Source organism: Phascolarctos cinereus, unplaced genomic scaffold (genome assembly GCF_003287225.1).
Source record: "Phascolarctos cinereus isolate Bilbo 61053 unplaced genomic scaffold, phaCin_HiC Scaffold_5;HRSCAF=322, whole genome shotgun sequence".
Taxonomy (NCBI): domain Eukaryota; kingdom Metazoa; phylum Chordata; class Mammalia; order Diprotodontia; family Phascolarctidae; genus Phascolarctos; species Phascolarctos cinereus.
Genome location: NW_027555958.1, coordinates 345430137 through 345443588, shown reverse-complemented (window position 1 = coordinate 345443588; position 13452 = coordinate 345430137). Strand labels below are relative to the sequence as shown.

The 13452-nt window shown below is 37.2% G+C and overlaps 1 protein-coding gene across 6 annotated transcripts in view; it reads right to left on the bottom strand.

Moving 5' to 3' along the window:
* Positions 1 to 13452, bottom strand: part of WDR64 (WD repeat domain 64) — a 174253-nt gene that overhangs the window by 56334 nt on the left and 104467 nt on the right. For 5 of the 6 annotated variants that reach the window (XM_020982060.2, XM_078156256.1, XM_078156257.1 and 2 more), the window contains 2 exons: positions 7948 to 8127; positions 1245 to 1375 (listed from right to left, as the gene is read on the bottom strand). In XM_020982060.2, coding sequence (XP_020837719.1) covers positions 1245 to 1375; positions 7948 to 8127 — 311 coding nt within the window. The remainder of the gene's footprint in view (positions 1 to 1244; positions 1376 to 7947; positions 8128 to 13452) is intronic. The other variant, XM_078156258.1, reaches the window with a different exon arrangement.

Below are 13452 nucleotides of genomic sequence, written 5' to 3'. Positions count from 1 at the left end.
TTTTTTTTTAGGCAATTGGGGTTAAGTGACTTACCAAGGGTCACACAACTAGTAAGTATCAAGTGTTTTGTCTGAGGCCAGATTTGAATTCGGGTCCTCCAGACTTCAGGGCCAGTGCTGTATCCACTGTGCCACATAGCTGTCCCTGGTGCTGGCTTTATTCCCAGAGGGTCCGGGAGACTGGGCCAAGGCAGACCTGGGTTTAATAACTATAAATTTAGCATAGCCCCAGTGAGATGATTTCCATGAGATTCAGAGAGATGAGGTTAGATTATGAGCTCCTCTATTAGACTGTGAGCTCCTTGAGAACAAGGACCTTTTTTGTTTTAAATCTCCAGGGTTGGCTCTTAATTAAACTTTCCAACTGATTGATTGAGCTGCTACTGACCTGGCTCCTGTCACCAGTTTTCAGGAAGTATATTTTTAGAAGGGATCTATTAATCCCCTGAGGAAAAACAAAACAAAACAAAACTAGATATTGCCCATACCTTTCCCACAACTCCAGAGCGTAGGATATATGAGTGAGAGAATTTGAGAAAAGCCTGACTCTTCTTTTTGGGGTGATACTGCCCTCAGGACTGGGCTTGGATCTACTTCAGCCTAGAGCAGGAGCTCCTTTTCTGTGAGAATTCTTTATGAGTCACAGGTGACACAGATATTGGGGGAGCATAATCAAAAAGTTTGGAAATGTCTGTTTTAACCAACTGATATAGGCCAACACAAATACAAAAGTGTCTCCCCCTCTTGATCTGATTGTACTTTCATTTTTTGTTTTCCCCCTCCAGCAGAAGCCGAAACTGTTTTCTTTAGTCACAAAGACTATATGTGTACATTTATATTGAGTAGGCTCATGGATTTGGAGTCCCAGAATTTCAGTTTGAATCCTTATTCTGTCCCTTATTTTCCTATAGAACTGCGGGAAAGTCACTTAACCTGTCTAGGCCCCAGAAGGAGTTGGAAAAGATGACCTCTGAGATACCTTCTAGAACTATCATCTTATCTCTCTGTTTTAAGTCAAATTCCATGGGATCTGTTGAACAAATTCTGCTCATTCACTTTAGCCATACCATTTGTGATTTAAAAACAAAACCAGCTTTGATCACATTCTACTTTTGAACATCACCTGCCAAGAAGCCTATGTCGTCTCTTCCCATTGTTTGGAACAAAGTGGGTTCTTTGGGTTCCTAGGAAGTATATCCATTAGGCAAAAAAGAAAAAAACCCTTCGGGAGAAGTATTACTTACAATTCTGTGACAGTGCAGAGTACAAAGTTCCATAAGATGATGATGCCATTTACAGTTGCAGCAGCAATCATGTTGTAGCCTTCCATTATCAGCACATCAAAGCATGTCACTTCCATACTGATTCCAGGATTCTACAGAATGAATGGAAAGGCTTTATTGACAATCACAGTGAGAGCACTTTGAGAGGAAAGTGCATACACATAGGGCAGTTCTGTCATCCACAGGGATATAGAACTAATTATAGGAATGTTTCCAACCCAGCATTTCATTCATGGAAAAACAAACAAACTCTTTTCTTCCTGGATATTTTGTTTAAGAAATTTATGGCTTACTGACAGTAGGACTACTTTTTATGTTATCAATCAGAAGGAAAAGTAGAATGTTGTAGCAAAAATAGCATAGGACTTGAGACATCTGACACCCAACTCTGCATTTGACGTGTCACTTAATCTCGATGATCCTCAGTGTTCCTTTACCTGTAAAACGGGGATAAGAATCATTATACTTCCTATATCACAGACTTATTGTGAGGATCCAAAGAAATTATGCATGTGAAGTGCTTTATAATGGTAAAGTCCTATATAAATGTTATTATTATATGAAAACAGTCACAATTTTTTTAAGTGTAGGAAAGCTTATCAAGTTATTAAGAAAAATAAGGAATTAACACAAAGTGACCTAGATTTTTTTCCTAAGTGACTTTTGTAAGCATTTTACCTTTAAATAATTGTTATAATTGTACTATGTAAATAATGGGTGGCATACAAATGCCAAATCATGAAAAAAAATTACTAAGGCTTAAAATTTTTTCTCTTCTAATGATCAATAAGAGATTTCAGCTTCTGTGAAAATTCTGAAAGATAGCCTCTATGTATTTTAGTGACCTGCCAGAACTTTTTTTTCTTTGTGTAAAAGTAGTCTTTTCCATTATATAGGAAACTACATACCAACTGCCCTCATATTTTGGCTCACTTTTCTTCTTCCTCTGCCTTTTATTGGAACCTAAAAGTCTCATGAATCAAATCCATGGAATTGAAAACTTAGCATTTTTAATGACATGATTCATTAGAGAGGTTAAATAAAATAGAATTATTACATGAAGAAATCTTTTCTGTTCTTCCTTTCATATAATTTATTTGATGGTATTCTTGTGACAAATATTCATAGAAACTATTAATTTCAAAGTAATATCAATTGACGAGCAAAACACATTTGTAAAGAATGAAATTTGAAATGCAGGGCTAAAGTGCATATTGTGTTTCAACCCAAAGGAAAACAATATAGCGCATATATATATACACACATATACATTTATATACATATATATATATATATATATATATTATGGATTATGGAATGTTAGCAGTGCAGATTTTTTAAAAAATAAGTGATCTGTGCTAGGAATTGTTTTCTAGCTGAGACTAAATTTTTAGGTGGTTACAGCAGTGGCTGAAAAGCTTTAAAGGTTTTCTTGATTGCTCTTTGTATCATAACTTTCTTGCTTGTACTTGGTCCTTGAACACATCTCCCTGTATAGTCAGCAGAATGTTAGCATAGGGACCTTAAACTGTAGAAGCTTTGAGTGCAATAGAGTCGTTTTAACCAGGGTTGGAAGAAATAAATGAGGTCAATGAAAAGTATCATTCTTTAGAATAAATAGACTAACCCAGGTATTCCAGCCCCCCACCATATTCTTCCTTCTGGCTTTTGTACATTTCACGTGCAGCTTTCTTGAGTATATTCAAATCCATTTCTCTGTATTCAAAAGTTTGAAAAGTCTTAGAAGCACCTTCAAATTCCGCATCATTTGAGGGTCAACTACAAAGGTATTTGTGGCACACGTTTCTATTTCTCCCAAGTACTTTTCAGAGCAGTCTACTCCAAGGTCTCATTGTTGCATGGAAACGACACTGAGTTCTCAGAGACTGTATAAGCTGAGTGCTAGACATGTGTTTCCAAACTGGAAAGAGTACATAGGCCTAGCAATAGACTCTGTGTCTACTGTCTAAGCAGCTCTGCTAAGGGTGATGATGTTCACCGCCAAAAGTTTGACCACTGGGAGATGAATATTTTCACCATAGCTGTTCATTCAGCTGACAAGAATACACAATGGCCCTCAGTCTTCTGCTTCTGTCATATTGGGGACGAAATGGAGAAAAAGGGAGCAGATAATGCTTAGTATCACATAATTCATAGACCATCTAAAAACACTAATTTAACTGTTGGTACTCTTAATTTATGGTCTTTGGTCACAGACTATAGTAACTAAACAAAATCTATGTCGATATTCTGTCCCTTAATGTCTTCTTGACCAGAAGACACAAAGAAATTGCCAAGAAATGGAATGATAGTACAGAAATTCCCTTTGGAGAGGTGGATAAAGGAATTGTCATAGTGCATTTTATCATGGGCCCAAATACAACAGAAAAATAATTTAATGAGAAAGCTGATCATCTCGTCTTGCATCATGCTCTTGATGAACTTAAGCGAATAAGCCACCATGAAGATGAATAAGATCATTAAACTTCAGTGTCAATCTCCCTTGCAGAAGATTAAACAGAGAAATTCTATGAAGAATTTGGCAAGTTCCTCCAAATTAAGTTAACATCCCTTTATACAAAGTGATTTCTAAGGGAAAGTAGGCAAAGAGGGAAGTAAAATTATAATGGAAAATGTATTTGAGGATTTAAAAAAATGAAAGAAGGCAAATGTGTACAGCTACTCATATATAGATATAGATATAGATAGACATATAGATATATAGATACATATAGATATATAATGAATGCTCTCTTTAAGAAGAGAGCCTGCTGGGGCAGTTAAGTAGTGCAGTGGATAGAGCACTGGCCCTGGAGTTAGGAGGACTTGAGTTCAAACCCACCCTCAAACCACACATTTCATACTTAGTAACTGTGTAACCCTGGGCAAGTCACTTAACCCCAATTGCCTAAAAAAACAAAACAAGAAAAACCCAGAGCCTCCTGGCACTATACATATCCAGCTCTGAATGACATCATATTAAAAAATTGACCGTAAGTAACAAAACAAAGAACCAGCTATATAGATATAGCAATTATTTTTGAATCACCTCATTCTGTGTAGTATGATTCTTAGTTGATTAAAGCAAAGGTTAAAGTAAACACCAAGTTAGAAGAAAAGATGAAGCTAAGAAAATGATTTATATGATACCAGGAGATCTATCCTAACCATGTTTTTGGACCATGGTTGAGATTTTACTGGTATAAGGAACTTGCAGTAAAGTATAATGGAGGCTTTTCTGCACATGCTCAGATGACCTAATATGGAAGTACTCAGCTTCTGGGTAGGTTTCCCTACTATGCAGGTGGCCGTAGCCCCTTTCAGTTGGATGTGTTACCAGAAAATGCTATGTCTTTAACACTTGCCAGATAGGGACACTGTCCCACATACAGAGAGGATGAGGGTCATGTTTACCCATAGGGCCCATGCTATGAACTGACTGGGTTAGAGGAAGGGCTGCATTTCCCTTTTCCTCCCTTTTACATTGCGGCTCTGAGAAAACAGGCTTGGGATTTTGGTTTGGTTTGTTCTGTTTCATTTATCTTTTTGAGTTCTAGGTGCAGGCAGTAGAATCCCCATTGGACCTGGAATCAAACCAAAGTGACCTTGGACAAGCCATAGTGACCTTATAGACAAGCATTAATCAGAATGAGAAAGTGTGAAGAAGTTGTCACCTGCATCAGTAGTGAAGATACCCACATTGCAGCAATTATAAACTCATCAAGGAATCAAAGATTACTCTTGCAGGAGGCTCTTTTGTGGTCAGAGATGGGAAAAATGCCACTATCATCTTATGTTTTTCACTCAGAGACTGAAAAGATTTGTAGCAATCACTGGCCTGATCTGGTTGTCAGCAAACTAAGCTACCTGTCTGTCATTGTAGCTGAATAATTTAACTGTGTTTTCCAGGGGTGATGGCTTTACCAGAAATAAAGCATTTTCTATTCTTCCTATATACCCATTCACTTATGGAATGATTCTGTTCTCTTCTTAATCCTTTTGATTTTGAGGAATTAAAGCTAGGAGGGTCAAGTTTAAGTGGCACATTAGGAAAATGTACTAGCACTTGAGTCAAAGGATATAAGTTTGAATCCTGCCGGTGAAACCTTTCAGTAAGTCACCACCTCCCTGAGCCTCACTTTTCTCATCTGTAAATTAAGGGGGTTTGTATAGATGGCCTTTATGTTTTCTTCCACCTCTGATGTCCCCATGATCTTAAAAATATCCTGAATGAGGGTCATTCCATATAAGGTCAGTGGAGATACAGAAACCCACTCAGGAAGAGTGCAAGTAGGAAAAGGATTGACATACTAAGTAAAGTAAGAATTCAACCTGTTGACGCATTAGCTTAAGACCCTGGCTCCATGCCTTACATCTGACTTCTCTGGAAGATAACTAGTGTTTGATATTTACTGGCCTGAAATCAGCAAAGGCACTTTCCAAAAGACCCTTGAATTTCTCCCAGGCACACTTCAGACACTTCCTTTGAACTGCTATTTAAGGAGAAAGAGAGGCTGGTGGCTTTGCCCAGCCCTCCCTCAAATCCAAATTCACTTGCATGTCATGGAATCACCTCCCTGATGTCATGGTCTTCTTAGAGAATGAAGGACAAACAACAATCAATCAATGCAAAGCTTTTTTGTTGTTGACTCTTCATCTTCTTCATCTCAAGTCCCTAGGATCCTTTGACCAAGGTTCTGTCTTAATGTAAGACTTTTGCAGTATTGAAAATGTGAAATCTTGGGGGCAGCTAGGTGGCCCAGGGGATAGTGCACTGGCCCTGAAGTCAGGAGGACCTGCTTTCAAATCTGGCCTCAAACCAAACACTTGACACTTACTAGCTGTGTGACCCTGGGCAAGTCACTTAACCCCAATTGCCTAAAAAAAAAAGAAAGAAAAAAGAAAAGGAAATGTAAAATTTAGAGAACAAGGCAAGAGAACCAAAAAGCCCATTTGAAGAGGAAGCTGAAACTTCATAAACTAGCATGAGAAAATGTAGCCTAAGTTCTGTTGTAGATAATACTAGAAGGCAATCAAATTGGTGAGCCATTTGACCCAATTCCATCGAAATGTAACATTTATTTGTTTGTGCCTGCTACATTCAAGAAACTGGTTCATTCAAGAGATACAAAAACCAAAATGAAGTAGTTTGTCCTTATGTTGTAAATGGAGGATATGATATATACATAGATAAATGTGATACAGAACAGTAAGTGATTGAGATGGGGAGGTGAAGAAAGGAAAATATTGCACAAAGTACTCTAGGAAAATGTGAGAAGGGAGGAATGATGATGAGCCCCCAGATCTTCCTTTCAAAAACTTTTGCCAAAATTTGATCAACAATAATACATCCGCCTGTATTTAGAAGATAGAAGGATGAAATAGCCATCTATACAAGATAAATGGAGTCCTCAGACTGGCTCTGGAGATGAAACTGTTTCTAACTTCTTTTGCAATAATAGTAGCCTACATTTACATAGCAGTTTATCCTCAACAAAATGCTTGACTCACAACAAATCTGTGAAGTAGCTTAGTCTATCCCTATTTTATAGATGAGAAAACTGAGGTTAAGTGACTTGCCCAAGGTCACATGACAAATCAATACCAGACTCAAGCAGAGGTCTCTAGGTTCCTTCCTAGGCCAATATTCTTTCCCCTGTGCAACCTGTTAAAGCAAAGTATAGCAAAAAAAGAGCTTTAGACTTAGAATCAGAAAATCTGGGTTTGAGTCTTGATTCTAATACTTGCTGGCTGTATGATTTTTGACAAGTCATTCCACCCTTCTGGTCCTGTTTTCTCATATATAAAATTAGAGAGTTGGACTAGATAATCCCATTGGTCCCTCCATCTCTAACACTTCATCATTTTGTGGCTAGTGCTCCCTGACAGCCAAGGGCCTTAGCTAATGTTCTCTTGTCCAAGAGAAGTAAGTGTTCAACTAGTCTTTCTCTTTTAGCACTGGCTCCATATCTTGATGGTAGTCAACCTGGTCTGAGTGATGCTGGGGCGGTTATTTTCTAGATGGAAATGGATTAGAATAATGTTGGTTAGTTACTACTCTTAATGGGACTGTATAAGCTTTGTAAATTCCACTCTTTAGCTCTTGAAAGTCCTTTACAACCTGGCCCCAAACTATCTTTCCAGCCTCAATATGCATTACTCTCTTTTCCACTGTCTGCACTCCAGACAAACTGGCCTTTTGTTTCTATTACTCACACATGACACTCCATCTCTTCCCTCCGTGCCTTTGTCCTGGTCATCCCTCATTTCCAGAATGTGGTCCCTCAGAATCTCTCTCCTCAAGGCAAAGCTCAAACACCAACTTCACATATAGTCCGTCCTTATATCTCAAGTGCTAGTGTCTTCCCTTACTACCTTCTGTACAACCTTGCCTTTTTCTATGTTTCTTCTAGGCGTACCTATGTATGTACTTATTGTCCCTCCATTAGAATGTAAGTTCCTTGAGAATAAGGATTATTTCATTCTTTGTGTTTGTATTTCTGGCACCTAGCATAGTACTTGGTACATTGTAGGTTCTTATAAAATGTTTATTGAGAAACTGACTAGATATTGAAGGCCTGGAGAGTAAAGGAGTAGGACCAATGTGATAGGAAAATGGATCAAAATAATTCTAGTAAAAAGGGAGTCTAGAATTTAAACTTACAATATTAAGGACAACAGGCTCATTTTCATTAGGCTCCAGCTCAACCTCTGGGATAGGTATATTCATAGTCTTGGGTTTAGAAGATACTGTCAGAGGGATGACTTTCTTCCCTTGTATAAATATAGGCACAACTTCAGGTAGTTCCCATATCACAGCAAGAAGAGGATCTTCTTCTTTACCCTTTAACAAAATACCCTTCAATTAATCCCCTTTCTTTCTCTTTAGAAATGCCCTTTCTTTCCTTTTCTTCTTTTTTTTCTTTCCTTACTTGTTTATTTAATACCCTCCCTTTAATAAAAATCCATTAAGCAAAGGAGAGACTTGCCAATTTATAAAAATAATTTATGTAGAAATAGCATTGTTACATCTTAAAGGCCAAAAATTAGTCTTTTGGATAGGTAGAGAAAAGACTTAAGATTGAGAGGTGGCTATGAAGAAATTTCAAAAGAATGTGGAATAGTCAACCAAGAGACCTGGGTTTTAGTCCTGCTGCTAATTAGCTGTGAGATGTTTAGATTTGCATCATCTGTAAGAGTATCCATATGGATGAGATCATGGATCCATCAAAGTACTGAAGCAAGTTGATTTGACCCCAAATTCTGATCTCTAGCATTTTCTGGGCCCTGACTGTGTAATCCAATTTGTTAGCTTTCTTCCCTAGCTTTGTGTCATTTACAAATTTGATAAGCATGCAATCTTTGCCTTTATTCAAGTCATTGATAAACCTACTCATAAATAGTTTGGATTTAGAGTCAGGAAACAAGCTCAGGTTCTGCCTCTTTTTTAAAAAATAAGTTTTTATTGATGTCTTTTGTTTATTACATTATCGTATTTTCCACCAGTATCCCTCCCCTCTTTCTTCCAGAGAGCCTTCCCCTATAACAAACAGTATCTTTTTAAAAGACAAAAAAAAGAGAGAAAAAAAAGAGGAAAAAATCACAATTGATTGATACATTGAAATAAGTTCTGACTCTCACTTAGTGGTGTGACTTTGGGGAAATCACAACTCTCAAAGATCATTTTCTCACCTCTAAAAAGGGGGATAATAATGTGGTTGACATTACCTCACAAAGTTATTGTGAAAAAAGTGTTTTATAAATGTGAAAGTACTATATAAGTATATATATCTTCTCCTCACTTTCCTGCCTGAACCTGCTTTCCACCTACTGTCTTAAACACTTTGAAATCAGTCTTCCCTACCCATTTCCACTGAATTTGCTTTTTCCAAGTCAGTAGTGACTACCCCATCACCAAACCCAGTGGTATTTTCAGTACTGATCTGATACTGTTGACCATTCTGTCTGTTTTTGATGCCCACTTTTAGAAAGTGGATTTCATTGGCTTCCATGACACTTTATCACCTTCCTGGTTCTCCTACTTCAGGGATTATTCCTTTTACTATCTCTTACCTTAGATCCTACTCTGCTCCCCTATGATCCCCAAAGCTATTATCTTAGTCTCTGTTTTGTTTTGGTACACATGATGATGCTTATTCTTATGACTTCAGTTATTATTAGTATGTAGATGAAGCCCAGATACATATTTGTAACTATGCAGCTCTTCCCCAGATTCTATACCATAACTCTGCTTGCCTGCTAGATGTTCCAATTAGGGCAGAGGTTCTTAACCTTTTTATTGTGCCACAGCCTACTTTGGTAGTCTGATGAATCCTATGGATGAAGCCTATGAATCCCCTTAAAATAAGTGTAACAAATAAAATACATGGGATTACAAAAGAAACCAATTATATTTTTAAAAATAAAAATATTTTTTAAAAAGTTCACAAACCCCAGGTTAAGAACCCCTATTATTTAGTATATCCAGCTGATACCTCAAACTCAACATGTGCAAAACAGAATTTATTATTTTCCGTATAAAACCTATTTTTCCTCCTAATGTCTTTATTTCTGTTTATAGTACCTCCATCCTTTAAGTAATCCAAGTTTAAAACATTTGAGTTATTTTTGACTCGTGGCTCTGCCTCACCCCCAACATTCAGTTTCTAAGTCCTATTTACTCTGTTTCCAAAATATCTCTTCCGTTCATTCCTTCCTTTATGCTATGAATCCAACTATCCTAATTCAACTACCCTCTGGCCTCTTGTAAAGATTTCCCCTTGACTGATCTTCTGGCTTCCATTCTCTTCATTCTCTAATCAATCCTTCACACAGACATTGCCAAAGTAATTTTCATAATGCACCATTCTGACCATAATACTCGTCTGCTAAAAATCTTTAGTGATTTTTCATGCCTATTGAATAAAGGATACATTCTTTATTTTGACTTTCAAAGCCTTCCAAACTGTGACTCCAAACTGCCTATCATGTCTCATACTGTTCCTCTTTAGATACACTACATTCCAGCTAGTTTGACCATAAACTCCATGAGGGCAAAGTTAGTATTTTTTATATAAACTGCTTCTCCCCCAAGGACTAAACTAGTGTTGTGCTTACGGTAGATATTTAATATTTTTTTTTTTTACTGCTGTGGTTGTTGGACTTCTCACTTTCTTGAACTCCCATTGTTGGGCCTTTATTTACATCATTCTACCTGCTAAGATGCCTTCCATTCCTACCTCTCCACAGCTCTGCCTATTGAAATCCCTTCCTTTCTTTTCTTTAGGTGCCATCTGAGGTTCTACTTCCTCCATGAATTCTTCCTGACTCTAAGTCTATCACTATTCTACCTCCTTCCAGACTCTCAGAGCATTTTGTTTGGACCTTTCCTTTGTACTGAGAATTTTGCCTTGCATTATAATTATTCTCATGCTTATCCATTCCTTTCTATTAGAATATAAACTCCTGTAAATAAAGGTTAATGTTTTATTTTATCTTTTTACCTCTAGGGCCTAGGACAGTGGCCTGTACATGGATTATTAATAAATGGTTAAACTTAATTAGATAAATAATTAAATATTTCTATGTATATATATATATATATATATACACACACACACACATACACATATATGCATAGGCACATATGCAGGAGGCAAAGATAAAACAAAAGTTCTACTGCTTTAAGGTGGCTCACAGATTAGGATACATCAATTTGATAGATACAGTTGCTTAAATCAGAAGAAAAATATACAGCAGAGTTAGATTGGTTTTATGCCTTAAACGATTCATAGGCCAAATCAGATTTCAAGGGTAGGAAAAGGGAAGGGGGGGGGACCCTAACAGCTACCATCTCTTAGACCAAGGGTGGGGAATCTGCAGCTTCAAGGCCACACATGGCCTTCTAGGTCCTTGGGTACGGCCTTTTGACTGAGTCCAAGTTTTTCAGAACAAATCCTTTTATCAAGGGGAATTGTTCTGTGAAGTTTAGATTCAGTCAAAGGGCCACATTTGAGGACCACATGTGGCCTTCAGGCCACAGGTTCCCCACCCCTGTCTTAAACAATTCTAAGAATTATATTTTATATATCAAGAAATAAAGAAGTTGAAGCTTAAGGGCAGAAGGTTATATATGTATGATTCAAAAGAAAACTATCTCCAAAGTGTGAACTCTCATTTTGACTGCAAAGATAAAGAAATTAAGGGCAGTTGATTGGCAGTATACAGAGCAGGAAGGTATCCAGGTGATACCTTATCTGATACTGTTGACCACTCTCTCTTTTTTGATACCCACTTTTAGAAAGTGGATTTCATTGGCTTCCATGACACTTTATCACCTTCCTGGTTCTCCTATTTCAGGGATTATTCCTTTTACTATCTCTTTCCTTAGATCCTACTCTGATCAGGAAGACGAGTTCAAATTCAGCCTCAGACATTCACTAGCTATGTGACCGTGGGCAAGTTACTTCACCCTGTTTGCCTCAGTTTCCTCTTCTGAAAAATCAGCTGGAGACAGAAATAGCAAACTAATCTAGTCTCTTTTCCAAGAAAACCCTAAATAGGATCATGAAGAGTCAGAAATGGCTGAATAATAACAACAACAACAATAAAGAGGTTGTAGACTAACAGGGATCAGAATATCCATAATTTCTAGGCTAGATTACAGTCTATAGAGCTGGAAGGACCTTAGAGGCTATATAGATGGTCCAGATTTCTTATTTTACAAAAGAGAAGACCAAGGCCCAGAGACATGCTGACTTTCCCAAAGTTTGTTGTTGTTTGTCCTTCATTTTTGAAGCAGACAAGTGACATCATGGAATGATATGCAGAGTTTCACAAAGTCATCAGCCTCACTCTTTCTTATAAAGTCATCAAAATCCACAGGCGAGACAAAAGTCAAGATGACTGATGATAGCCCAGGATGCAGTCAATGACCTTGGTATCTCTGATGTCTGACCCAAAGACACATAAAATAAATAGTAGAGTCTGAATTAGAACGCAGATCCTCTTGACTCCAGATCCAATCCTCTTTCTACTATACTGTGCTACCAATATGCACACTAGTTAACTGTTATCAATGTGCCTCATTTTACCCAAAGTGCTATGAATGTGTAAATCAAATCGAATTTTAAATGCACTGTAACAGTCCTCTGTATAAAGGAATGTTGCAGTAAATTTGACTACGAGAAAATAGCCTTCTGTAAAGTGAACAGACACATCCTAATCAAACTGTTGTGTAATGGAAAATGCACTGGATTTGGATCCAGAAAATCTAGGTTCAAATTCTACCTCTGGAACATATCATCTATATGACTTTCTGCAACTCTTAACCTTCTGGAGTTGTGTTTATCTTTAAAATGAGGCTGAGAGTTGGATTATACGAGTTCCCTAACTTTAAATTTGTTGACCTTATGTTTTCTAAGATTAGACTCTCATATAGCTTATTAAGGTGGGAATGTAGCTGTGTTACAGCTTGTTTTGGAAACCAACAAAGATTTCTTTAGATACATTTGCATTTGCCTAATTCAACAGAGTGGTTGTGAAGTTGAAATGGCTTAAAACTATAGACATTAAACAAACATTAAAAAAAAGAACTGTTCCCAGTCCCAAAAGTAACCCCAAGAAATTTACATATGGGGCTGTGTCTCAGTTCTCCCTAGAACTTAAAAAAGGATATTTTAAAATGAGCAATATAAATTATGAAGGAAAGCATTTGTGACATAGTTTTATACTGTTAACTTGCAAAAGTAATTAACAGTTCTTTGTGCCTTTGGAAGTCCCTTTCCAAAGTGCCCTTCTGTGATCCTCAGGATAGTAAGGGGAAAGTAGATGGAAATGGGAGAAACTTTTGATTCCACCTCTATAAGAGCAGGCCCATCTGTTTTCTTAATTTTTGTTAAGGTTTCATAATTCCTTTCTTATTCAAGTCAGAAATTATTTCTGATTTTAGTCCTTCTGAAAGAGGAGCAATAAATTCTATAGTTCCAGACAGGGAAAACAGAGCCATTCAGTAGTGAAGATAAACGGTCTCTCTTTAATTAGGTATATGAGGAAGGCATTAGCATTCCTAGGTGGTAGTGGATACACAGGAAAAACAAGAAGACTTGCCTAAGCTTTCCAATAATAGCTCACATTATGGTTTGGAAAACACTTTACTTACATTATCATA